This window comes from Epinephelus lanceolatus, chromosome 6, assembly GCF_041903045.1.
Source record: "Epinephelus lanceolatus isolate andai-2023 chromosome 6, ASM4190304v1, whole genome shotgun sequence".
Lineage (NCBI taxonomy): Eukaryota > Metazoa > Chordata > Actinopteri > Perciformes > Serranidae > Epinephelus > Epinephelus lanceolatus.
Genome location: NC_135739.1, coordinates 20161762 through 20189248, shown reverse-complemented (window position 1 = coordinate 20189248; position 27487 = coordinate 20161762). Strand labels below are relative to the sequence as shown.

Genomic DNA, 27487 nt, shown 5'->3' with positions numbered 1-27487 from the left:
TTTTAATTCCTGCTCCCTCACCCCTGTCCAGCTCTGTAGAAACCTCCCGGACAGCCACACAGGTAGCCTCCATCGGTGTTGGAGCAGCCGTAGATGCAGGGGTTGCTGCCCGTGCTACATTCATTCACATCTTGGCAGCCACCGGCGCCCTGCTCAAAGTCAAAGCCGGAGGGACACACACACTTGAAGCTGCCCAGGGTGTTATAGCAGGAGGCAGAGCCACACACTGATCCTGCCTGACATTCGTTTTCATCTGCAGAGGAAAGAGAAAAAAGGTACAGGGACAAAAAAGTACAAGGTGAGTGTGATAGGAGATGATACAGTGCAGGCCTGGGGACATTTCTTCTGCATTTTGATGATGATGATGGAAAAGAACTCGGCAAATCATCATAAGGTGATTATTTTTATAGATGACTGTTGTTATGGTACTGCCGTAACTTATGTGTTTTCCCTAGAATTTAATACCTGGTATTATCATGAGTCTTGGGTCAGACCAAATGTGTTTTTGATGTTTTAAACTGCTGGGAGCTTTGTAAATCTATACATATACTTACAGACTATTTACAGACCCAATTCTCACTCTCTCCCCGTGCTGTATCTACGGTTTTAACAGGTTTATTGACAGTTAAGTTGAGTTTGTTGGGATCGTTTAACAGCTGCTGCTGTTAGCTCATGCTAACAGGGAGGACATTGAACTACCTCACCCTTGGCCAGGAGTAAAGTGGCTCCAGGGACAGTAAGCAACAATGTCAGCTGAGTTGGCGGTTGTTCAGTGTGGCCCATGACACATTAGCCTTCACACTGCTGACAGAATGTGGCCATATGTGGCCTGGACCACCTCTGAATGTGGTCTGAGTGATCAGATCACAATGTGTCTTGGTAATCGTTTACACCAAGACGTATGTTAATACTAGGTATAAACGGTCTGTGTTTCGTCTTCCCTGTGTTCCCGTTGCCTTTCTCCCCGTTTTGTTTTGTCTGTGTGCACTTGGGTGGGCGTGGTCTCCCTCCCTGGATTCCCTGGGTCCTTGGTTTTTGTGTGCCTTTTGATCTGTGTTTTCCTGTGCTCCAGGATCACTACTAACCTGCCTGCCAGCTTCACATGCTCACCACGCTTCCCTTCACCTTCTGCCCAAACCAGCCTCCTCTAAGCTGCCTCCTTTCCTCCCCACGGACCCCACCTCCATTCCTTATATCATTCCCATTTAAACATACTTGTGGCAATACCTTTACCTACAACCTTTAACTATCATTCAGTCTGTGTCCTGTGCAATGAATGCTTTAGTATAATTCTGTCCTGTTTCATGTTAATCAGTACATTTATATGTCTATTTCAATGTCAAATAAAATCAGATCAGTCTAGAAAATACATTTGTTATTCTAATGATTATGATTATTTAAATTGTCATTACTGTTTTTACATTACTACACAATGACAAGGACTCGAAGGCATCTAAGCACAGATTTTTATATAAAATGATACTAGAGAGAAACATGTTATTGCACTCTTATAATAAGCTTTAAAAGACTTGAATTCCCCAGGTTCTCCGTACCACCGGTGTCTTTGTGGTTCATTACTGTCAACATGACAAACTCCCAGACTGAGCCAGTATAACTCACCCACACACTGGTTCCACTGGTAGTGCTGCACATAGCCCTGAGGACAGCCACAGCGGAAACCTCCCAACATGTTCTGACAGCCGTGTTGACAGCGGTGGTTACTGCTACACTCATCCACATCTGAGGAAAATAGACAGTTTCAATTTCTCGTTTTCAGCAGTGATGCTAGTGCAACCACTATGTTTACCCCTTTGGATCACAAACACCCCACAGAACCCGCTCCATGTTGTTTTCATTTGCAATTCTCTTGGATCTATGGATGTGTTTTTTTGCCTCTTGTAATGTTGTATGTTAAAATTGCCTTTCCATATTCCCATGATTTTTTAATTGAAAACGACCCTGTGTTTGACTCATCATAAACATTTCTGTCTGCTCACCTTCACACTCAATGCCCGTGCTGTCCAAAGAGAAACCTTTAGAGCATTCACAGTTGAAGCTACCAGGCGTGTTAACACAAGAGGCCCGGGAACCACACGCACTGCTCTGAGCGGAGCACTCGTTGTTGTCTGCAAACAAAGGAAACACAGATTTTATTTGAATTAAAGATGCTTTTTTATTTTATTTTATTGTTCTTCCTTAAGGCTAAACTCTTTCAGAGGGTAATGCTGATATTCTCCTGTTTCGTACTCACCGATGCAGGCAGTCTGGTGCTGTGTGAAGCCCGGAGGACACTTGCAGGTGAAACCTCCGATGGTGTTGACGCAGAGGAACTGGCAGTTATGCTGCTTGGTTGAACATTCATCCAGATCTTAGAGGGAAAGAAAGAAAGCACTTAACGTCTTTCAAAACCAAATTACAGCAACGAATGAAGCCTCAAAATTGTGCAGCTTGTTTAAAGAAATAATATGACGGCAATATTTCCCTTCTAACACTTGAGGGTATCCATATTTTTAATATGGTGCACTATCGAAAGATTCATCCCCCCAGCATTTCAAAGTGGTATTATAGTCTGTGTAATTCCCCACTGTTACAAAGCTGGATCACTTTCTGTTTTCTGTTTTTCGGTGGACAGGTAGAGCTGGGTATGATCCATGTAGCAATGAAATTGAATGTTATATTTGTGGAAAATACTGCCAAGAGGGAGGAGGTAGATGATAAACAGGAGAGGTCCAAGCACAGAGCCTTGGGGTACACCGGCTACTGGGGAGAACAAAAGTGCTAGCCTCTTCCTGTTTTGGGTGCTGTAAATCGAGAGTTAATTTTTCCGCAAGATCGTACCCATTGGCAGACAAATTGCATTGCAAAAGCTAGCCTTACAGGGAACCAGCCAACCACCTATGGCCGTTAAATTGCGCAATAAACATTTACTTCATATTAATAAGTTAAAGAAAAAAGTTGTCTATTTCTACTTGAAATGGCATTTATTGTTTTATGGAGCTATGAAATAACCCACAAGCAAACAAATCAAGAGTCCACCTACCTTTGCAAGTCTTTCCATCTGGCTGTAGGCTGTATCCTCTGGGGCAGGAACAGAGGTAGCTGCCCTCTGTGTTCTTGCACAGGAAGTTGCAGGGCTTTGGAGACAGAGCGCACTCATCCATATCTGAAATATGCAGACAGAGAAAATTAGGACTACAGACAGGGATGCTGTGGACTGACACCTGTATTGAGTATTGTATTAAATATTGAGAATACTGAGAGAGTATCAGCAGGACAGAGATCAACCATACCGATGCAGGAGGTTGCAGTGTAGTCGGTTTTGTAGCCCACATTACAGTGACAGCGGAAGGATCCGATGGTGTTGATGCACTGACCATTCCGGCACAAATCTGGCATCACCTGGCACTCGTTGATGTCTGGAAGTAGGGAGACATTTTAGATCTGGATCAGACCCATGCTGCCAAACAATTCAACAGAAAGCTCAACCTGCCTGGTTTCCTTCTCAAATTTCGATTTTAATGATACAAATTTCGTCATTGTGGCTACTTTAAAAGATTGTGGTGAGTAAATTAAATTAAAGTCAAATTAAAAAGAGAAATAAAATGGAGGTTTTGTTTGTTATGCTACGTCATAAAATCAATCAGTGGTATTACTGTGCGACTCACCTCTACCGTCTGTGGTGTAGCCAGGTCCAAGTGGGCACATCTTCTTGTATTGTACAGTGCCAGGCAGTGGGCAGAGCTCACACTGTGACCCCCAGCCTCGGCCTGTGTTGCAGCAGCACTCAGACTTAGTCACACTATTCCTGTTGGTGGATGTCTGCTGGCACATTGTCTGCAGAACCTCTGTGTAACAGTAGCCCTTTCGGTTGTCTGAGGGAAAGGATGACGGGGTAAGAGGAGTGTTTGAGGTTAGATTTGGAAGAATAAAGGGGCTTGTGGTTGACAAAACTTCATCTGAATTTAAAAAACAGCTTTAGTGATCTTACCAATACATTCAGTTCCCGTGGAGCTGGGCTCAAAGCCGTCGTTGCACTCGCAGCGATAGCTTCCCACTGTGTTTACGCAGCGTCCGTTCTTACAGATGCCAGGCTTGGCGCGACACTCGTTCAGGTCTGTAGAGAGCAAAAGGACGGGAGGATGAAGAGACGAAGAGGCAGATACATCCAGAATCAACAGCAGATATTGGGCGAAGACTGATGAGATCCTCTCACATTAGCTTAAATGTTTTTACTCACCCATGCATCCCTCTCCATCGGGTCTGCGCTGCATGCCAGGTGGGCAGATACACATGAAGGTACCGATCAGATTCTTACAGGTCATACCCTTGGAGTCACAGTCATCAAGACCCTCGGAGCACTCGTCTTGGTCTGGTGAGGGACAATGAGGGGTGGCCAATAAGTATCTTTATTCTGTTTCAGTGGTGTCAAAGAATGAGAACTGCACAGAGAAAAAGACAAAAAATCTCTCACCTCTGCACATGCGCTGGTCATCTCGCAGCACGTAGCCAGCAGGACACATACACTCATACGAGCCAAAGGTGTTCACACAGCGGAAGGCACACAGCAGAGGATTCTGGGAGCACTCGTTGATGTCTGGAAAAAATGACAGGTTCGTTTAATTTACATTTTAAAATAAGAGTGTCTGTGGGAGTGTGAGCGTTACTGCATGACTGACTGACCTTCGCAGGTCATCATGGGTCCGGGTTCAAAGCCCTCTTGGCACGAACACTCGAAACCTCCCACCACATTGGTGCAGGTTCCATTTCCACATGGGTTTCCTATAGAGCACTCATCAGCGTCTGGGGAGGACAGAGAGGAGAGATAGAGGAGGCAATTAAAACCAATGAAACATTTATACTGTACCTGAGACTTTAAAAGCACTCATTAGCAGCTTAAATGTTAGTCCAAAAATAGATGATGCTGTAATGCAGGAAAAGCTGAACTCTGGTGCTCCTGGTGGTAAAACATAGACCTGGGTGATATAAAGTTCCTAAGAAGAAATGCTGCAGCCATTGATTTTTCATTGTCTGCTCAATTGCGACTGTTTCATGGTAAATACTAAAAACCTCTGTCCCTCTTCTGTCATTCCAGTGTAGGCCTGTACCAAAGGTCATTTTGTTTTTTTACATTCAAAACTTATAGAGGTGACTGAGAACGCAATGTTGCTGTAAGTTATTAATAGTTTACTCAGAGCTCTGATTTGTCACTTTTTGACTTGCCCACCTGAACCTGAGATTTTCTGGTAAGCTTAGGTGTGATTTATACGTAAGTACACATCACAGTGACACAGACCGCAAGCTGAAACCATTTCCCTTGGTGGAAAGGAAGCTTTTATTTACTTTAATTTCACAGATAAGACAATAAAGTCTCCACAAAATAGCGTTTTAAGTCTTGTGTGTGATTTATCCTGGCTTCACATGAGCAGAGGAAATCTCCATTAGTTGCTAGGCTAATTTATACAATGATAAAATGCCATAGGCTTGTGCTAATAACGTTAGCATGTTATATTTATTTGGAAAACATGTTCATTATAAGACAGTTGTTTTGTCAGTGAACCTTGTGAGTTGTAATGGAGCCAAATTTTGTAACGTTACCTTTGTTAAATGTTGCTGTTGTCCCTGGCTTCATATGAGCAGGGAAAAGGTCCTCTAGCTGCTAGGCTAATTTATACAATGTAAAATGTCCTCGACTTGTGCTAGTAACGTTAGCATGTTGTATTTGTGGGGAAAATGTGTCCAGATAAAGACAAGTGCTTTGTCTGTGAATGCTGTGAGTTGAGAGTGAAGCTGATTTGTGTACTTGAGTTTGACATTGTCACTATTAAGCCATGTTTAATGTGTGTTTAATGTGTGTTTTGAATCAACCTAACTTTACAGCCTTCACAGAAACCCCAGAAAGCAGCTCACCAATGCAGTTGACTCCGGTGTAATCCAGATTGTATCCGAAAGGACATTCACAACGGAACGAACCATCTGTGTTAATGCAGATACCGTTCTGGCAGATTCCTGGGTTATCCAGACACTCATTCATATCTAAAGAGAACAAGTGAAGATTAGTATATTTTAAAACATATGCAAAACGTCAACAATTAGTTACTAAAGTCAAGGCAGTAGATCTTTGAAGCACTCACCTTCACGAGCATCACCCTTTCCAGGCAGGGCTCCATGACCGAAGGGACACAGAGTGTCAAAAGCAGCTGGAGATGCACCAAAAAGAAAAAAAGGTCACCTTCATTATTTTACAAATGTCTTTGTGTGCATGTGTATGTCTTAATTAAAGCTCTGTGTGTGTCTGTGTTACACACCCTCGCTCTCTCGTGGGCACAGCTCACAGGGAAGTCCCCAGCCCTCTCCTGGCATCTTGCTGCAGCAGCACTTGGCCTTGGTGGTGTTTAAAGCCTTGGGGACGGAACATTTTCCTGCTTCGAATTTGGTGAAACAGAAGCTTTCTCTGGTGTCTGCCATAAGGAAAAAAAGGAGGACAGTAATTAGTTTGTTAGTCATGTGAGACACAAAGACAAAAACCTCCTTCACTGTCTTGGTAAGGGAGATAAGATATGTCAGATTATCACATTCAATCAAGATCATCAACACTGTCTGCTGTGGCCTGCTGCTAACTAAAGGTTTCTCTCACCGTAGCAGCGGCGTTTGTTGTCAGAGAGTACGAAGCCTGACTGGCAGGTGCACTGGAAGCTGCCAGGGGTGTTGGTGCAGGTGCCAAACTGACAGATGTTGGGCTCCACCTCACACTCGTTGATATCTGGAAAGAGACCGTAAAGGAGAGCGGGGGGGTGAGAAGATGTGTTTATGAGTGTGTGTTAGAGCAGATGGCTCTGTCGCCCTCGGTTGCTGGTTTGAGCGGGTGTGGAGCATTTAGTCTGTACTGAAGTGTGTGCCTTACCTATACACTGATCATTCTGCACCTCATAGCCAGGAGGGCAGATACATCTGAAAGATCCATCCAGATTCTGACAAGTTCCTGGAGAGCACGTGCCGGGCAGACTCACACACTCATTGATATCTGTGAAAAAAGACAAATCAGAGAATGTGTGTTTATATCTGTGTGTGTCAGAAAAACTGTGCTGCCATGCTGTTTTCTTGTACATTCAATCACTGACATACCGACACAGTTTTTCCCATCTTGGGTATTCTCATAACCCTCATGGCAGAGACACTGGAAGGAACCGAGTCCATTGATACACTGTCCGTTCCTGCACACCTGGCCTTGGAGGGCGCTGCACTCGTCTATGTCTGTAAGGTGAATAATTGAGAGGATTAGGACTCTAAACATTTCTCTGATTTTGGTTTTCCATTGACAAACACAACCAGAAACAGAACAATTCATGTTTTTCCTGGCATCTAGTGTCTCTGAGAAAAAACTGTCTGAAGACTAAATGTCTTTGTTACACAAAAAAGTCAAAACAGTCAGACTTAAATTTTATTTCATGCCCGAATGTAACACTGTTGCAGAAAAGGGAAGCATGTTTTTATTGGAATTTAAAAATCACATCCTAACCTGTGTGTACACTGTAAAAAATATAGGAAACCATTTTTTTTGAAAAATATAAATTAATCTAACTAATAGTCTTCATTTATTGTCACAGCTCAAGCTTCTCAGGTTATGTTATTTTTTATTTCATTCTTTCATGTTGTTTCCTGTTTTATTTTGAAACTCACATCTCCTCTCGTTTCAGATCACTTCACTTCCTGTCCTTGTGTGTTTTCCCTCCCATTTAATGACTTCACCTGTGTCTGATTGTCTGTCCCACCCTGATCAGCCTTGCCTGTGTCTCGTTATCCTTCTCACCAGAGTATTGAGTGTGTGTCTTGTTTTCTCTCAGGGCCAGTCTGTCTTAGCTCCTTGTGTGTCTAGCATTCCAGCCTTTTGTTTCCCTGTGTCCTTTTCTTGTTTTTTGGGGGGGATTTAGCCTGTTGATTTACTCTGCCTCTGCCTCATCCAGAATACTGGAATTGCCTGCCTCCACAGAGAGACCGCCTGTGTACTGAACCTACCTTTAGACCAGTAAAGACTTAGTTATTTTACCTGAACTGTCTCCAGAGTCGTGCGTTTGAGTCCACTCTAACCTGGTTCACCATTTGCTACAGTTATGTGAACTTTAGAAAGATAACTTAAGGCTAATTTATTTACTTAACCTTTTTTAAGGCCATCAGTTTCCTTGACTTTTTTAAAGTAAGAGCAACTTGTCTGATTTTACAGTGACGACCGTGACCTTTAAAAGGCTGTGGACCTTTGTAGAGCAGAACAGGAAATGATCCATACCCATGCAGTCGTTGTTGTGTGTGAGCTCGAAGCCGGGGAAGCAGAGGCAGTTGTAGGATCCCACCGTGTTTTTACAGGTCCCGTTACCACACGGCTGTCTGTCACACTCGTCGATGTCTAAAATATACACAGAAGGAACAATGCTTGGTTAGACAGGAAGGACTGTAGGATTACATGCAACACAGTGTTGTGTGTGTTAGTACAGTGTTATGTTGTGCTTCTCACCCATGCACATGGTCTGGTCAGCAGTGGCCTTGAAGCCGTTGTGGCAGAGACAGCGATAGCTTCCCTGCGTGTCGATGCACTCTCCATGGCTGCAGACATTAGGGATCTCCTGGCACTCATTACGGTCTGAAAGAGACACAGAAATATTAATGTCTTATTGACGACTGCAACTAGCAATTACGTTATTTATTAAATCAGCCTATAAAATGTCCCAGAGCACAAAATGATGTCTTCAAATAGCTTGCTTTATCTGAAATCAAAAGATATTAAATTTACAATATGAAATACACAGAGGCAACTTATTCTAACATTTTAAAAACGGTATCAATCATCTTTTCTTCAATTAATGACTTTAACAGTTGGTTAGCTTAATCGGTTGGTCGACTAATCAACTATTTGCTGCAGCACTAACATTATTCATTGCACTTTACACACACAAATCCAACCTAATGCTTCCATTTTATGTGTAACACCACGTATGTGCTGTATTCTCTTTATAATATGTTTTGTGTCAGTATGTCCAGCTGGTCTCACATTGGCATAAACTTTTTTTTTTGGTGTTCTTTTTTTGTTTTCTGACTGTTCAGACATGCGTGTTATTTGTAGGTAAAATTGAACCAGGTGTAAACTAGAGTTGCGTTTAGTCTGAGGCTTGTGTACATTAACATACATCAGCAGATTCTCCACTATCAAATTACAATAATTCTCCCTCAACAAAAAATGTCAATGTTTTACATTCTTCACACATCATGAACATAATCAGTTCACCCTCCCCTTTTTATTTTACAATGGGAAACCCCGGTAAGGCCTGTCAGTCAGGCTGGACTCACCCACACAGGCCCCGCTGGGGGACAGTTTGAAGCCTGGTGAGCACTCGCAGCGGTAGCTGCCTGGAATGTTGATACAGTTGGCATTGCGTTGGCACAGGTTGTCCCCGCTGTTACACTCATCAATATCTACGCAGGGGGAAGAAAGAGAGAAACAGTGGACATCAATCACAGGCTCCATAACTGTCTGGTCAGAGTAGGCAGTCAGCTTGTGGGCAGCAGGAGAGAAAACACAATGGCTCCATTTTGGCTCCGGTACAGTTCAGACAGTCGCTGGCAGGCTCCGGATGATTGAAGGTCCGGGCAGGTGCTCTCTTGTCTTTACAAGGGCATAACTCATGTGGGAAAAGGCAGCATTAACTTCACTGAGTGGACGGCTTGTAAAAGTGCCTCTTGGCCAGTGAGTGAGTGTAACTGTATTTGTGTGTGTGTCTGTGTGTGTGTATGTGTGTGTGGCTGTATGGGCGTGTTTGCGTGATTTAGTGTGGAAATGGTGGTAAGTGTTTGTGCCAGCACTAAGTATATACTCAATATTGTTTAAAAGACAGATAAGCCTGCAATGATTCAGCAGCAGGGTCAAAAGAGGAGATAGGTGGGGAAGTGTGTAAATGTGTGTGCTTATTTATGTTGGTAGAGAGCAAGATACAGGAAACAGAAGAGCAGGAAAAAAGCAGGAAATCTATGTAACGCCACCACGGCACCTTGGGCCTCATGCATGAAGTGATATACAAATAAATTTCCTCTTATTTCTGTTTGTACCCAAGATTTCTGTGATTCATCAGTTTTATGCTCTGTACGGTGACCTTGGGTGTTTTGAAAGGTGCCTTTAAAATAAAATGTATTATTATTATTATTATTAGTGTTTTCTTATTTTTGCTCTTCTCTAGGTAAGAGAACGATTTTACAAGTAGTCGAGAATACTCTTACTAAGATAAGAAAAAAACCCATCTTGTTTTCACAGCCCACAGATTGTCCAACACAAGAAAAAATACATAATTTATATAATGAAATTTAGATTACTGTATGATTTAGAGTATTTCTAATAATTATTGTGGGCTTAAGAAATACTATTGATCAGCATTTACAGCATAACACATATTTTGCCATTGCTGAGTTTTTGATTTTCCTCTAATGCTGGCACTGACACTCTAGAAAATCACATTTTCTTTGTTTACATACATTTAACAGTATGGTTGAAATTCTTCTTCGTCTTACAGCCTTTTTTTTTGGAGGCATCTCTCCAATTATTGGGCTTTTGTAAGAGTATTTGCACCCTGCACAACAAATGAAGCTCAACATGAACTCAACCAGGAGGGACTCATTTTTATAGTAAAAGAATATTTATTAACATGTGCACATAAGAATAAAAAAAAAGTCTATGGGCAATTAGACCCCATCAAGAAGGTGTGATTTAAGAAGGGTGATGAATCCAAAGTCAAATAAGGAACATTCATTCATGTTGCTCCTGCCAAACTTTCAATCCGTTCTCTTCTCTGCTCCTGTCAGCTCTTCCTTACATCCAGATCCTCAGCTCCCTCTTCATCTCATCTCATCACCACTATTACCCCCACCAGCATCTAGACTAATCTACTACGTCTTTACCACCCTCCTTGAATAGATGACATCACAATGGGGTCTAATCGCCAAAGACATTTCAAATCTCTCACTTATGTTTACATGTAAATAAATATTCTTTTCTTTCAGAACAAGTCTCTCCTGACTGAACTGCCCTTATATAGTGTTTAGGGGGTGTCACCTATGCTTATAACAACATCAGCCACATGCCTCCAATATATGACCAAGTGGGATTCGTCACACCTGGGTACGAGCAGATTTGGATGGCTGAGAACGTTTGATGCATCTGGAGTTGACTTAAGAGACATTTTGGACAATGTTGCTGCATGAGGCCCATCGTGTCATTATCTTGCGACAGACACAGACAGGAAGTGTGAGCCAGAAGAAAACGTTATGTGAGTTTTACCTTCACAAATGAGCAGTATGTTGTTGTAGCTGAAGCCCATCGGACATTCACAGCGGAAGCTCCCGATCTGGTTGATACACACTCCGTTGGCACAGATACCAGGGATCTCCCTGCACTCATCAATATCTGCACAAAACAACACCACAGATGTTACTATGCTAACTGTACCAGTATCACTTTCATGCTGCACTGTGTCAGTTTCGACCTTGTGATGATCTTACCGATTGGCTTGCCGGTGTGGATGTCAATGATGAAGCCAGGAGCCTGGTTACCACACAGTATCTGGTACTCAGCTGGAACAGACCAGACAGCAGGCACTCAGTGACAGTAATAAAACACAGAGACACAGAAAGTTCTACCAGCTGTTGCGGAGCATGTTTAAGTGTATTAATTGAATCTCACTGGTTGCAGGAGTTGGACAGGCTTCACACGGCTTGTTCCAGGCTTTTCCCACGTTGTAGGCACAGCAGCACATCTTCTTAGTCATGTTGAAGGACAGCTCGTTCTCACATGTGTCGTTGAAGTTACGGTAACACACGCTCTTCCTCATGTCTGCATGACAAAGGAAAACAGTCCTTTGAATCCAACAGCTGACAGCTGGCACTTGAAAATGTTTGCCTTTGAAACTGTGGTTAATTTGGAAGTTTATTTTTATAGGACATGATGAAAGTAAATATTTTTTTGGTCTCTCCCACTCACCCATGCAGTTGTTTCCTCCGTTGACTTGCATGTACTCAGGAGGACACACACAGGTGTAGTTTCCCAGAGTGTTGTAGCAGGTACCAGGTCCACAGATGCCAATGTGGGTTGTGCACTCGTCAATATCTGCACGTAGAGATATCATGACATGTAATAAAACAAATGAGGTAAGAGCAGACTGTCAGGTTTCCATTTATATATTATTTACATATTACAAATGCGAGGTTAAACACAACAACTTCTTACCTTCACAGATGCGAGTCTCCTCATTGAGATAGTAGCCTGCTGGACACTCACACTGGAAACTACCAAAGGTGTTAACACAGTTTCCTCCCTGGCAGAGACCTGGCAGCTCCTGGCACTCGTCAATATCTAGGGGATAAGTCAGTTTGTTAGATCCATAGATGTCACTCGTGTATTGATTTTATGTTAAATTGCATTTTAAAATGGTGCTTTGCTGCAACACCGACCGTAGCTGCGGTACATTACAGGACTGTGAAACAGAGAGAAAGCTGGATGGTTTACCTTCCAGGATAACAGTGATGGGGTTGGGTCTGAATCCCTCTCCTCCGGGACAAAGAGTCTTATACTCCGCTACAGACAAGACAGAGACGTACAGCAAGTTAGTGTAAAAAATCTGAGTCCTACATTGTGCATTTCGCTGGAAATACTAAATATATTTATCAGTCAGGGTCCCTTGTAACATACTAGAGTTGGCGGCGGGGCACAGTTCACAGGGGTTTCCCCAGGCTCCTCCCAGGGAGCAGCAACAGGAAGCTCGGGTCACGCCCACGCCGATCTCCGCGCTGCAGGAGATTCCTCCATCACCACGTGCGAGGATGTCCAGGAAGCAGTTGCCAACACGGGTATCTGAGAGAGACACATTTTCACTTATCGATACATGGCGTGCTTTAATGAAACAGGATGATGGATGAGCATGAATGGAATTAAGTCTAAAGTATTTGTCATCTGTCATCGCTGGTGCAATTTTGAAGGGATGCAGTGTCTTGTCACCGTGCTGTCATACTTAAAAAATTCAAAAGGTCATGAAGATAGCACCACTGACCTGATTATGAACATATATAATGAATTTAGTCTCTATTTAATTAAAATGTTAAAGAGGGTGCTATACTCAAAGGACACAATTTTAAATTTCACAACTGGAAAAATGACCTGCTCAATGCTACACTTAATTTCTGTGTGTCTTTTTGCATTTACTTTATATCATCTGAACTTTTTTCCTTGTCTTGGATACATCAAATTACACACACATTAAAAACCACTGAGACTCACCCACGCAGCCCACTCCGGTGGGGTTGAGCTCAAAGTCAGCTGGGCAGTTACACAGGTAGCTCCCTGGAGTGTTCACACACAGCCCGTTGATGCAGTTCACAGGGTCCGCACACTCGTTGATGTCTGCAGCACACAGCGACACACACAAGCTCAGAAAAACAGACACAAGACCTGTCTGAAATTTATGAATCTATTAGTTTATATGTTATATAACACTTTTAATGATTTAAAATCCTGCTTATGTCACAAACTAACACAGGGTGATTTGTAGGTGAGCTGCGCAGAGCCTTGGAAGTGAAGGGAATAAACAGATGGCTGAGGCAGACATACCTTTTGGTCTTCACATTTCTTGGATGTATTTTTTTTTGAATGGGAACAGGATGCATTAATGAAGGCTATTATTATCAAGGAAACCCAGCCAAGCTATTCGAGTCTGTTCTGTGTCTGAACTAAGTGATTTTAGAGCTACAGTTACAGGAGTGCAAAACCAACCGGTGCAGTTTCCGCCGCTGCGGTCCAGTTCGTAACCATCATCACACACGCAGCGGAACATCCCTGGAAGGTTCTGGCACGTTCCAAACACGCAGATGTTCTGGAAATTACATTCATCAATGTCTGTGGCAAAAGTCAGAGACAGAGAGGAAGAAGAAGAAAATATTAGTTTCACTATCGGAATGAAAAAAGAAGCGTAAAGAGAATAAAATGTGACAGAATGAGTGCAGCACCTTGACAGGCCTTGCTGTCTTCCGTAGGAGTGAAGCCCATCTCGCACTCGCAGCGGTAGCCACCTGGAGCATTCAGACACTGGCCGTTCTCGCACAGGTTCACGTTGTCTGCACACTCATCCATGTCTGAAACAGAACGGCCAAGTGCGTTATGAACTCACCGTGCATGAAGCTCGCTGCACAAACACAGTTGCTGGAATTTAATCAGGATTTATTTAGAAAGTTTCAGCGGTCTCACCGGAGCAGGAGAATCCGTCTCCATTGAAGCCCTCCTTGCATGTGCACCTGTAAGATCCCGGTGTGTTGACACAGTCTGCATTGGGGTTGCAGTTGTGGTCTTCTGCAGAGCACTCGTCCTGATCTGCAGGAAGAGAGAGAAAAGTGTAAGAACTAAATCAAAACAACCAATTTTGGTCCTTCAGTTTGTCTTAAAAACTGATTTTACAACCTGGTCTATAAATCACATCACAGAAGATACTCTGAAAACACACTCACCCACACACTTGATACCGTCTCCCACCCAGCCATCACGACAGCGACATTTAAAGCTTCCAGGCACGTTGATGCAGGCAGCGTGCATGTCGCAGTTATGAGCCCCGATCTCACACTCATCAACATCTGGAGAGACATAGAGATTAATTAGCCAATAAACAGGCAGGATCACGCAGCTTTTTCCCTTTGAAGATGAAACAAAACAACATAAAAAGAATATAAAGTTTTTTGCATCTTCGGTTTTTTGAAGTGAGTGAAACGTTTCATTATTAATGACACGCAAAAAAATGTTGCTTTCTGAGAACTACTGTATGCATGGGTGAACTGTCTCAACAGTTGACTCAGATATGGACACACGGTGGCCCAGACCTCTCAGCGACCGCTCAGGCCCTGATATTTGTGTCCGTGTGTGTCCGTGTGTGTGTGTGTGTGTACCTGTGCAGCCCGTGGATCCCTTCTTGACAAAGTATCCCAGCTGACAGTGGCAGATGAAGGAGCCTTTGGTGTTCTCACAGTCGCCGTGGAGACAGATGTTTGGGTTTAAGTCACACTCGTTCACATCTGGGGCAGACAGGGACAGACAGACACAGATATTAAGTGAACGTTCTGACCACTGGAGAGAGGAGTGACAGAAAATGAGACTGACAGAGGACGTCCCAAAGATCAGGTCAGAGAGACAGAGTAAATTAATGTGGCAGACAGAAAAAGTTACAGGTAAGAGATTGAAAGATTTCCCAAGTCACAGTCAGTTTTTCTACTTACCGATACACGTCCTCATGTCCATAGAGGCCATGAAGCCGTCGTAACACAGACAGCGGTATTCCCCGGGAATGTTGGTGCACTGGCCTCCGTCACAGATGTCTGGAGTCTCCTCACACTCATCGATATCTAATAGAAACAGCAAAAATACATTTTAACGTGCTATAGGAGGCAACACGGGACATGAAGGAAACACATTATGACAGTGTTGCACTTTTCGTTTTGGGAATATATAGAACAAATCCTGTGTTTTAATCACCTGCGCAGGTCCTGAGGTCAGGCATCAGAGCGTAGCCCTCACTACAGCTACACTCATAGCTTCCCTCTGAGTTGGTGCAGTGTGTTTCACAGCCTCCGTTCATAATGGTGCATTCATCGATATCTGCAAAGAAAGGTCACAGTCATAGTTAAGGCATGAAAAGGAAAAGTGGGTGCAAACTATTCAACACTGGTGTAGATTTTTAAGATAAAGTTTGTCCCACTCACCAACGCAGCCCTGTCGGTCTGGTGTGGCCTGGTAACCGGTGTCACAGGAGCACTGGTAGGTTCCCGGCATGTTGACACACTGGCCATTCTTGCACAAGTTGTCACTCAGCTGGCACTCATTCACATCTGACAGGATAAGCAAAGCGTTAGAGAATAAGGTGTTACTGTGTGCAGTCGAATATATTGTATTGTACCTCAGGAAAATGAATGATAATAATCATAAAACTAGTTTAAAGAAGCTAAAATATCCACTTTTACTGTGTGAAACGAGTTTTTACGACTTGACTGACACTTTTAAGTGCACAAGCTTTTCAAATACATTTGGATGTGCTGGGTGTGATATATGATGCCAAGTGAGCCTGTGTGCGAATGCATGTGAGTGTGTGTGCTGCGTGATGTATCATCCACCTTCACAGGCAGATCCATCGTTGCTGAGCGAGTGTCCAGTGGGACATTCACACTCATAACTCCCTTCTGTGTTCAGGCAGGTTCCTCCGCGACACAAAAGGGGGTTTCTCTCACACTCATCGATGTCTGTCAGCAGAGAGGAAGAGAGGGAAGAGAGGGATGAAGGCGTACATTTCATCTGAAGCTGTATAATTATGTGTGTGACTTGAGTTCCAACTCACCCATGCAGTTCTTCATCATCATGAAGCCGCTCTCGTAGCCCTCGAAACATTCACACTCGAAACTGCCAGGTGTGTTGACACACGCACCATGACCACACAGGTCAGGGGAGATGCGGCACTCGTCAATGTCTGAAACACAAGGAACATTAAAATGGAACGCTCACTAACTGCTTAACGAATGTGAGAAAAAAGTTTCATTTCAACTGAATTAATCTGACTCCCTCTCTCTCGTACCTGTGCAGTTCCTCTCCTCTGCGTTCAGAGCAAAGCCGCTGTTGCAGCGACACTTGAAACTGCCGATGGTGTTCCGGCATGTTCCATGAGTGCACAGGCCCTGGAACACCTTACACTCGTTTACATCTATGGAGAAAGAAATACAGTTAAAAAGGCCTACACTTCAGAAAAAAACTCAAAATAATGAGCAAAATAATACGATTTACTGGATCAATATTTTGGGAACATACTGTAGATTCACCCCCCCGGCCATCTCATGTGGTCACTTTGGTGATTCAGGGTTCTACCAACAAACGCACACACTCAAGGTGCCACAAAGCAGAACTAAAAAAATCTCAGTACCTTTGTAGAACGGCCTGCCGGTCAGAATTTCTCCCCTGTTGGCAAAGCCGGGCCCTCTGGGACAGATGGCTCTATACTCAGGTGAGGTTGGTTTGGGACACTCCTCACAGTCAACACCCCAGGCAGCACCCACTGAACAACAGCACATGTCCACACGGTATCTCCCTGGCAGCGGCTCGCCACACTCATCCTCGTGCCACTTCATGTAGCACTGCTCACTACGTGTATCTAAAAAGTTGGTTACAAGATAAAAAAGAAAGTCACCTCTGTTTCTAAGTTTTGTCCTCGTGACATGATAGCGATATTCGTTGCATGTGATGTCTGATCTCTCTTACCCACACACGTGCGTCCAGTGCTGTCCAAGGTGAGACCCTCGGCACACTCGCACCGGAACGAGCCCTGGGTGTTCACACAGCGGCCATTTGTGCACACTCCCGGGAACACCTCGCACTCATTAATGTCTGCAGGGAGCGGGACATTTTAAGAACAGAGATTACAAGGTGAAACACACACCAACCTGAACACTTTTTTCTCTTTATAAAGAAATCTACAGGGAGGACATTAATGCACATTACAAGGACGAAAAGATGATTTCATGGGCGCTGATGTTGGATGAAGGAGCACTGCGGGTTTGTCACTGTTCATTAAGTCATCAAATGTTCTTACCTTCACAGATGACGCCCTTCATGCGAGCAAACCCTCGAGAGCAGGCGGTGTCTGCAGGGACAGGAGAAGATTGAGAGATGTGATAAAGACATTTTATGTATGAACACTGTATGTAGAGCACGTATGCATACGATGGTTTGCCAAATGTTGGGGAATATTGTTAATTTATATTTGTACAATTTCATTTGTTGGTCCAGTTACGGTATCCACAATATGATAATAATTTATTCTTGACTAAAGCAGTTAAAACATGTGTAAAATTTGGTCCTTTGTTATTTTATTGTGTATTAATGATGTACTTATAATAATATGGAGCAAGTGTTAAGTAGTTCTTTAAGTAAATCCACTCCTCGGTGGTAAATGCAGTTTCAGAGGCTTTTCCACAAATGTAAGACCTCATGGTGGACTGCTGAAACCCATGAGCGGATTGTGAGACAATGGGCCCCTGGGCACAGATATGCAGAAGACCCCACCAGATCTCCCACACAGGAGCAAGACACACAAACTTTGTGGTGATTTTGCCTCTTTTTCTGTTGTTTTGTGTCTTTTTGGAGTTGATATGAGTTCCTTCAGATCATTTTGTGTCTTGTTATGTTTGTTTTGTGTGTCCCTGGGGTCACACTGTGTATCCTTATAGTTTTTTGTGTCTCTTTATAGTCGCGATGTGTCTCTTTGAGGTCATTTTGTGTCTTTCTTTGTCATTTCTTGTCACTTTGTGGTTGTTTCGCCCATTTTTGTTGTTATTCTCTTTGCCTTTGCATCCTTTTGTGGTCTTTTGTGTCTCTCTGAGGTCACACTGTGTATCCTTGTAGTTTTTTGTGTCTCTTTATAGTCACATTGTGTCTCTTTGAGGTCATTTTGTCTCTTTTATTGTCATTTCTTGTCTCTATGTGGTCTTTTTGCATCTCTTCCTTGTCAGTACGTCTTAATTTGAGGGAGATTTTGCAGGTACTGGGGGAGCCCTGACACTTTGGGCCCCTGTGCCTGTGCCCGTTAGGCCCATTCAGTAATCCATCTGTGCTGAAACCTTGTAAAGTTTCAGCATAAAAATGGTCAATATTACAAACACTGGCAAGAAACCATGTGTGCGAACTGACCGATCTCGCAGGGTTCACAGGGGCTGCCCCAGGCGGCTCCCAGTGTGGAGCAGCACTCAGACTTCAGTGTGGCTCCGTTGATGTTGACCTCGCAGCGGTTTTCTTGTATTGTCAGCCAGCACGTACTCTTCATACTGTCTGTGGAGTCAAAGTTACAACAGAGATTTGATCATAGATACCTTGTGGGGTTCCCTTAACATTCAGTGTTAACTGTGTGCATCTGTCAGGACTCACAAACGTGTTGAGTGCAGTTCCTTCACCATGAAACATTTGCTAAGACAATTTTTTATAATATTTTCCTTTAATATAGTTACCTGCTCATAGAAACATTACTCCAGAGCACCACTAGTGGTCAAGATGTCAAAATCTCCGCAGGGTACCTTTAACTATGGCAACAAACTACACCACAAAAACAATCAAACTGTCACCTTCAACTTTCCTCCCTGCCATAAAACTTGTGTCTCTGGCTACACGCTGAGCTGAGTAAACCCCATGCATCATTACATTTAATCCTATGCTATTCCATTCCTAATGAACTGAGAAAGTGTACAGTCATAACAGTGACACCTTTTCTCCAAAACCACGAGGCCACCCGAACACAAAACCACAATTTGCTTTCCCTCTCATCCCCCCGCGGAGTGATGGGCTCTAAAACATAAAACAGAGCTCAACCAAACCAGAGGAATTTTGTTGACCTCTGACGGAGCCAGCTCATGCAATATGTATGAGTATTTATTTAATGACTCATTCTCCCTTCCAGTTACAATAACATCTGTATTCTGTATTAGCATGTAGCTTTTTCAGAATGATTTCCCAAAAGTAACAAAGCTCCAAACAAGTGGAATATTTAACCTCAGCCGAGAGTCTTACATACCACATGTCATTTTGAATCTGAGGCGGATCTCTAAGAAGTAAAGCAATCTCCATGTGAACCAAGGCCATGCATGCAAGTATTTATCTAATAAATCATGCATGCGTGCCATTTTGCCCAACATCTGAGGATGATAATGTCTCTGGATGGCTCCTGGAAACCTGAACCACCTCAGTGTTTGTTTACAAAGGCGGAGAGTAAACCTCGATTAGGATGATTAGACAAAAAGACTCCTGCACCAATTATTTCCCGTTGACACTCGTGTCTCGGCCTGTAATCGTTATCTCGCACAAGCATTCTCTAAGACCCTGCGGTGCCGCTCTAATTTGCTCAGGCATTTGGGGAGGATGGATGTCTTACCCACGCAGATGGTGTTGGTGGAGTCCAGCTTGCTGCCGTGGGTGCACTCGCAGTTGAAGGACCCGGCCACGTTGCGACACACTCCATTGATGCACGGGCTGGACTCACATTCATCGATATCTGAAACATGTGCAAAAACACACCTGAGGTCAAGGCTGAGAGGTGGATTCAACTGGATCATCATCACAATTTGGCAGCTACACACGCAATGTGTGTGTCTTCTTTCCATGAGCCACATGTTTACTGGAAACTGAATGCAACACATCTGGTAATAATGTCACCTCATAATGACCTTGATTGTTGGTAAAAGAACGACATAACACATGTGGATGTGAAGCAGCACAAACACTTGGGTGTATTTGTTTTTCAGAGGAAAAGTGTGTGTGTGTGAGTGTGAGTGCTCACCTTCGCAGGTCTCTGAGTCAGGTCTGAAGACATATCCTTTAGGACAGGAGCAGGTGTAAGAGCCGGGAGTGTTTCTGCACAGGCCGTTGTCACAGAGCAGACGGTTCACCAGACACTCATTGATGTCTGCAGGGAGGTCAGAGAGATCAGTGGTCAACGGTTAGAAAATAAAGAACAGTATATAAGATTGATGACACTTCTAATTAGGCGTTGATATCTTGCAAACCAGCAGTATCGTCCTATAAAGGTCCAGTGTGTCGGATTTATTGGCATCTAGCAGTGAGGTTGCAGATTTCAACCAACTGAAATGTCTCCTGTGTGCCAAGCATGTAGGAAAGCTACGGTGTGAATGGTCCTATCTAGAGCCATTGCCATTGTTTGTCCATTTTGGGCTACTGTAGAAGAACATGGCGGACTCTGTGGAAGATGACCTGCTCTGTATGTAGAAATTCTAAATTCAGGTAACTGAAACACAACAATTCTTTGTTTCAGGTGATTATAAACTAATAAAAATATTGTTTTGAATATCATATTACCCTAAATCCTTCACACTGGACCTTTAAAGCAACACTATGTAAGTTTTGACAGAAGAAGTCACACATTCTCCCTGTGGCGTATCTTCCTGTAGGTGATTTAGGCAACTGCCAAAGATGGAGCGACGCCTGCGAGTGAGTTCAGACAGTCAACTCAAGCTGCACTGATTCATTAACACGCCATACGTCACTGCAAATCTTCCCAGCTCTTTCTATGCCACTGCTGCCCTGCATCAGTACTGCTGCTGCTCCACCCCAGCACCCACCTGCAGGCTCCTGCCAGGTGGGGAATAATTAATCATCACTCCCCAATATCTCATGTAAACATATCTGCGGGGAGCGATGAGGCCGGAGTCTAGATGCCAAACTCTAACTATGTTCTGCTGTTGACATAAACATTAAAAACGTGAGCTGTCTGAGTCAAGTGTTGTTTTTGTTTTTCTTTGATATCTAAAAAAAGAAATCTAACATGATGTGTTTGTGGAGAGCATCAGAATAACAGAAAATGAAATTGGGAAAGCCATCTGGAGCGCAGTACAATAAAAGGAAGAAAAAAGAAGAACATTAAATTAGCAAATTTACACACACCCTGTTCTTTCATTGTTTGTTTTCTCTTAGCTTTGTTTTGCCTGGGGAGCCGAATGTGCTTGGTCCCGCGCTGCATTCTTTCACAACCAAAGTTGAATTAATAAGAAATATGACAAACACATTTTTAATTCTGTTGCAACAGCCTTGCTTGGTGTGCTTTGACTCGTAGCTTGTGGTGGCTAGTGTTAGCGACCTTTATAAAGATACTGGCGCAGAATTTATAGACTCTTCTCTGCTTGTGACACTGTGTCATTACCTTTATAACATGTTGTCACTATCAACAGAGAGGTACACAGTCAGTCAACATGGCTAACTTTGCTAGCTGGGGATGTACCGTTTCATCTCATCACAAACATGGAGACAATGCACTTCACTCTGACTCACCAACACAGTTTTTGCCACTGGTGTCAGACTCGTAACCGATGTTACAGATGCAGCGGTAACTTCCTCTCAAGTTCTCACAGATGCCGTTGTGACAGATGTCTGGGTCCAGGGCACACTCATTGATGTCTAGGAGAAGACAGGTGTTATTTAGATATATATGGATATGAGTGTTTCTTATCAGAACATTCCTTAACAACACACTCACCTCTGCCATCAGCTGTGATGCCAATCCCACTGCTGCACACAGCCTGGAACTCAGCTGCATGATGAGAAAAAAAGCACATTAGATGAGCCAGATATTCATTTTTATTTTCCTTTTTTGTAACTTTAACAAAAGGATCCAATATTTCTAAGAGCTGAAACACTATAAAGCAAATTTACCTGAGTTCCTGGAGGGGCAGGGGTGACAAGGCTCTCCAAAGCCATGTTCAGGATTGGCACAGCAACACTCAGACTTGGTCACTGCACCAGGGAACGGTCGTGAGCATGTGCCCATCTTTATGGCGCCGTAGCAGGTGGTCCTCATGTGAGTGTCCACACACACTCTCCCATCTACATCAATAGCCAGGCCTGGAGGGCACTCACAGCGGAAGGAGCCCTCAGAGTTGATGCAGCGGCCGTTCATACAAATGCCAGGAGTCTGACACTCATCGATGTCTGATGAGGAGAGGGCACAGAATGTATACGTCACATGGCGGCTCCAGTTTATGAGCTAAGGTGCGTATAGATTGGGCTTTTTAAATTAGCATATTCAAGAAGAATGTTGGAAGTTTTTTGTTTTCACAGGATTAAAGCAGAAGAAAAGAACAGAAAGGGAATAAAATTTGTCTCTTTGGGTCCATCTCCATTTCCCCTTGCTTGATTATTTTTAAATTCTTAAAAATATATGAACATGTCACGTACAATTATGGAAAAGAAAATCACAGAGAGCTTGACGAGGCATCTGGTCATGGGGAGTGAGCATTTTCTAGACTGATATGTGCTGTATTTGGGAATATGCACCTGTGCCGTCTGTGTTATGGTGTGACTGCAGCTATGCTTGATGCTTCCTACTCAACAGAGACTCGTAAATTCATTCAACTATTCATCTATTTCTGGACTTTCTGGATGTTTAAAAAATGTTGGACTTCTAAAACAAAACGGTGCACAAATCGTTTCAAAAATGGATCTGCAGGATTTCAAATAACACCAAATCTGTCAGCGTAGCAGTCTGTTTGGCCCACGACTTGATGTCTATGTTTTATAAATCAGTCGTACCAGTGCAGTAGCGTCCGTTAGGTGCTAAAGCAAAGCCAGGCTTGCAGATACACTTGAAGCTGCCGTCCTCGTTGATACACATGCCGTTGAGACACATGTTGGTGGTGGCGCACTCGTCGTGATCTGGAATGAAACGAGAAGAGAGTTCAGGTAAAGTTTATAAAGGTGAAAGTTCATGAGAAGTTTTTGTGTTGGCTCCGTACCGATGCAGTTCTTTCCATCAGGAGTGAGCTCGAAGCCAGCGTTGCAGATACACTGGAAGCTTCCCTCTGTGTTGACACAGCGTCCGTTGCGACACATCACTCCATTCACAATACATTCATCAATATCTGAGGAGAGGAGGATGAGGGAAGATGGATGTGTCTGGTTAGTTTATTGTATTTTATCCAGCAGTCATACGAAACTATGCACCAAAGCTCCAGGTTTATGTGTTCTAACTACTTCACTGATACATGAAAAAGCTATATGAAATAAACACATTGGGGAATTATAACAGTATTATAGTTTGATGGCACCGACACCAGACATACCATTGCAGGCCTGTTTGGTCGGGGTTCCCTGGTAGCCCTCATGGCACTTGCAGTGGTACCCACCAGGTATGTTGACACAGTCTCCATTGATACACGGATTACTCACACACTCATCCACATCTGAGGAGAAAAAAGTAAAGCACACACAAAATATGACCCATCCTGACTGTCAGAGTGAATGGATGTAACAAAAAAAAAGATCAAGCATCAACCTATTTTTGTGTTAAGTTCCTCAGATTGGCAGAAGATGGCAGTGCAGTGCAGTGCATGCAATTAACTGTGGCACTGTCACACAGTCACTCAGTCTGCCTCTATGACTCAGGGAGGTTACTGAGAACTGACTGACTAACATTACATGTGCATTTTTAATGTCTACAGTGTGTGAGAGCGTGTTTCTTACCGATACACTCCCCACGAACATCCTGTCTGTAGCCCATGTTGCACTCGCAGCGGTAGCTCGTCGGTGTGGGAATGCAGCGTCCATTCAGACAGAGGTTGGTGAAATGTTTGCACACGTCGATGGTGTCGTTGACAGAAACTGTGCCTGAGAATACACAACAGACACATCAACAAATCAGCACAGACACAAAAACATAGAGGTACAATTTATCCAAATTTTATGTAGTGTCATTAAGGCTCACCTATTTGTTGGTGGTTCGGAAGTCCTCCTCCATTGCCCCCAAAGCTTCCTCCATTACCTCCAAAGCTCCCGCCATTCCCTCCAAAGCCTCCTGCGCCACCATTTCCACCAATGCCTCCGTTACCATTACCGTTAGGTACGCTGGGAAACTTGAACCCATAGTGGAACCCGTTGCCGTTGCTGCCAGGGAAGTGTCCGTTGGGGTAGACATGAGGGAGTCCTTGCGGGACACCCACGATACACAGACGCCTGAACTCGTCTGCACGGGAAACAGATCACAGGGAACAAGTCAGTGGATGCAAATTACTGATGGTTATGTTTCATTTGTTTCCAGCCCGATGAAGCTGAGGGAGAACATATTCATAAGCTCTCAAGTCGTGCCAAGAAAGATTAGGTTTTTCAACAGTTTATGTGGATTATTAAAGTAATTCAGAATCATAAGCACTTTGGATCACTCAAAATCCAACAGTGTATGTTTGAAATGTGCTCAATGTTTCCTGGAATCGCAGAATTCCCAAAGGCCGTAGCACCATGCGATTAATTTTGGCACCCTTTGTTGAAGTTTGTTATAAAATTGACAATTTAACTGTAAGAGTTTTACTGATTTCAGATATGCTTTGACTGGAGCAAAGCCCGAACAAATCAGACAAGAAAAATGTGCATGCATAATGATCCACTCTACTCTGTGCTGAAGTTACAGTACCGTAAGGCTAGTGTATTCTTCAAGTCTATGTTTGTATGTATGAATAATATCAGTAGGCATGTATTTGTGCATGCAGGCTGTATACAGTATGCCTTTGTTTGGTCAGTTAACAAGCACAGTACTTTATGTCTGTATGTCCCTCACTTAGTTTGATGGTCACAATAAATCAAACACACACATCTTATTTTGGTGGTGCCGGTGAAAGTAGCAGAACATTCTGTAACAGATCAGTTTTGGATCACACGCTCTCACGCAGAGGAAGAGTTTTCTGAATTCCAGCTTGACTGGGGAGATGATGGGTCATTATCTTCGCACAAATCTTTTCCATCTTCATCTGTTTAGTTTGTGCTCATGACATCATGCTCATCAGTTTGAGTGGATGCGCTTCCCTCTCTGTCACAAGCTCAAAGCGCTCTTGTCTCGTTTGGTCTCGTTAAACTAATTTGGCTCGTGTAACGCTGATGCTGTCATGGCTTTATTTGCCACCTGCGCTCGTGCCAAGTCACCGACAATCTATTGTGGACACTGCCAGTTTTTGTCAGCGGAGGAAGAAGGTGATGAATGCTCTGCTCTGATTTCAAACTCATATCCATCACTTTGTGTGAGGATCAGCTCACATATGAAACTTGTATTCTCTCTGTTTTCTGTGTCGTTTTCTTGTTTTGTACTCACCAGACCCCCTGACAGGGCACATCTCAGGGATCTGTCCCAAAGCCCAGCAGCGTCCTGAGTCACAGCAACACTGCATCTTGGTGTACTGACCGCTCTGCTCCGCAGCACAGCGGCCGTTTGCCAGGGCGGAGAAACAGGTGCCCACACGCTGATCTGAAGAAGAGGAGACACATTAACAGAATTAGACGACAGAGCAGGCAGTGACATACGTATAAGCTCATGATGTCAAATTAAAAAAGACACATACACAGTAGCTGGTGTGTTTTTTGTGTGATTTATTATGTTTTATGTTTCTTATGATTTAAGTCTCCCCTGGCTGTGAGAGACAAATTTCCCTTCAGGGACATGTAGAGACATATGAAGGCACAGACAGATATTCAGATTTTCCCATGATCTTGACTACATTTTTGAAATATCGATACTTAGTTGAGTATTTTCATTTTAGAGATTATGCTGACAGCTGTTAGCGATGCTTTTAGGATAAATTACTTAAGACATAACACATAATGTGTTTTTAAATGTGTTAAAACTTAAAAACAATTGTGTATATCGAGCATGGATGTATAAAGAGAACTGGATACAGCGTCAGAGACTGGGCCCCATTTTTTTTTTAAAGTTGCTCAGTGGTGCATGAAGCCAAAAATGTTCAACTGCTGTGTATAAAGCCACCCAGATATTTGGCTCTGCATCTGCACTGTGGGGTCGACTGTTGCATGCCAAGGCAGCTACTTCTGGTTAAGCATTCCATTAACTTGAATGGTTATAAAATGATTCAATCCTGGGGCTCTTCTAGACTTTCCAAATGGTAAATGGACTGCACTTGTATAGTGCTTTTCTAGTCTTTTGACCACTCAAAGTGCTTTTATACTACATGTCACATTCACCCATTCACGCACACAGTCACACACTGGTGGCTAAGGTTACTATACAAGGTGCAACCTGCTACTCAGCTAACTATTCAAACACCAGTGAAACAGCCACTGGGAGCAACTGGGGTTCAGTATCTTACCCAAGGATACTTTAGAATGTGGACTGGAGGAGCCGGGGATCAAACTGCCAATCTTTCGATTAGTAGACAACCAGCTCTACCTCTAAGCCACAGCTGCACCAATGTTATTCAACCAAATGGGTTAAATCCTCAAAGTGAGACGAGTCATTTCACAGTGGTTGTGATGCTCAAAAAGTGCATCCACTGCCATGTAAGGCAATGGGAAAAGTCTTTTTGGGCCTCAGGGTGTCACGTGATGATGTAATTACACTGTTTTGCCACTGGGAAAATTGGCTTCAAAGCCTGGTGCACTTCCTGGGGCCCTGATGTAGAGTCTTAAGACCAAAAAAGCATCTCATAGATAACGTTCAATAATTCAGCACTCTAAAGAAGCCAATTAGATTATATTTTTTATTGTTACATTTATTGTTTGTGATGACCTCTGGTGGTTTCATCTCTTAACTGGCAGTAGTGATGTAGCAGTGTACTCAAGGGTGTGTCAGCACACTGAGAAATCACTGTTAGGTGATGAGCACACCACACAACTTCCATCAGTGATGCTTGGTATGGGCTGAGGTACTACAGACCGGAAACCAGAGAGGGCAGAGAAACACTGTTTTTCAGCCTGATGTTATGTTAATCTTTAAATGCAGGACTTTATGAGACAAATTAAGGACTATCACGACCACTAACACGGCTTTATATGTGGGGAAAGGTTACAGGTAATAGCTGCTTTTAGAACAGCAGAGGGACTGGTCTGGCCTTTCCATGGTGGCTAGGGTGGAAGCTTCTTTATGGGCTGGCAGTGGGAAAGGTTGCC

At 43.4% G+C, this 27487-nt stretch overlaps 2 protein-coding genes across 2 annotated transcripts in view; one reads left to right on the top strand and one right to left on the bottom strand.

Moving 5' to 3' along the window:
• Positions 1-27487, top strand: part of lsm7 (LSM7 homolog, U6 small nuclear RNA and mRNA degradation associated) — a 284833-nt gene that overhangs the window by 132292 nt on the left and 125054 nt on the right. The window lies entirely within an intron of this gene.
• fbn3 (fibrillin 3) overlaps positions 1-27487 on the bottom strand; it is an 87222-nt gene that overhangs the window by 3744 nt on the left and 55991 nt on the right. The window contains exons 10-63 of the mRNA XM_033621699.2: positions 25680-25832; positions 24306-24563; positions 24065-24208; positions 23665-23784; positions 23338-23463; positions 23135-23257; positions 22259-22534; positions 22083-22136; positions 21878-22003; positions 20373-20498; positions 19968-20087; positions 18737-18874; positions 17640-17690; positions 17309-17434; positions 16974-17201; positions 16632-16757; positions 16398-16526; positions 16177-16302; positions 15769-15894; positions 15542-15664; positions 15286-15411; positions 14959-15084; positions 14527-14649; positions 14270-14392; positions 14032-14157; positions 13799-13921; positions 13307-13429; positions 12722-12883; positions 12539-12607; positions 12260-12385; positions 12014-12139; positions 11717-11866; positions 11536-11607; positions 11315-11440; positions 9337-9462; positions 8507-8632; positions 8282-8398; positions 7123-7251; positions 6902-7021; positions 6635-6760; positions 6306-6458; positions 6132-6197; positions 5908-6033; positions 4681-4800; positions 4472-4594; positions 4238-4369; positions 3989-4114; positions 3666-3872; positions 3291-3416; positions 3041-3163; positions 2252-2368; positions 1998-2126; positions 1621-1740; positions 22-253 (exon numbers count right to left, since the gene is read on the bottom strand). Coding sequence (XP_033477590.2) covers positions 22-253; positions 1621-1740; positions 1998-2126; positions 2252-2368; positions 3041-3163; positions 3291-3416; positions 3666-3872; positions 3989-4114; positions 4238-4369; positions 4472-4594; positions 4681-4800; positions 5908-6033; positions 6132-6197; positions 6306-6458; positions 6635-6760; positions 6902-7021; positions 7123-7251; positions 8282-8398; positions 8507-8632; positions 9337-9462; positions 11315-11440; positions 11536-11607; positions 11717-11866; positions 12014-12139; positions 12260-12385; positions 12539-12607; positions 12722-12883; positions 13307-13429; positions 13799-13921; positions 14032-14157; positions 14270-14392; positions 14527-14649; positions 14959-15084; positions 15286-15411; positions 15542-15664; positions 15769-15894; positions 16177-16302; positions 16398-16526; positions 16632-16757; positions 16974-17201; positions 17309-17434; positions 17640-17690; positions 18737-18874; positions 19968-20087; positions 20373-20498; positions 21878-22003; positions 22083-22136; positions 22259-22534; positions 23135-23257; positions 23338-23463; positions 23665-23784; positions 24065-24208; positions 24306-24563; positions 25680-25832 — 7144 coding nt within the window. The remainder of the gene's footprint in view (positions 1-21; positions 254-1620; positions 1741-1997; positions 2127-2251; positions 2369-3040; positions 3164-3290; positions 3417-3665; positions 3873-3988; positions 4115-4237; positions 4370-4471; positions 4595-4680; positions 4801-5907; positions 6034-6131; positions 6198-6305; positions 6459-6634; positions 6761-6901; positions 7022-7122; positions 7252-8281; positions 8399-8506; positions 8633-9336; positions 9463-11314; positions 11441-11535; positions 11608-11716; positions 11867-12013; positions 12140-12259; positions 12386-12538; positions 12608-12721; positions 12884-13306; positions 13430-13798; positions 13922-14031; positions 14158-14269; positions 14393-14526; positions 14650-14958; positions 15085-15285; positions 15412-15541; positions 15665-15768; positions 15895-16176; positions 16303-16397; positions 16527-16631; positions 16758-16973; positions 17202-17308; positions 17435-17639; positions 17691-18736; positions 18875-19967; positions 20088-20372; positions 20499-21877; positions 22004-22082; positions 22137-22258; positions 22535-23134; positions 23258-23337; positions 23464-23664; positions 23785-24064; positions 24209-24305; positions 24564-25679; positions 25833-27487) is intronic.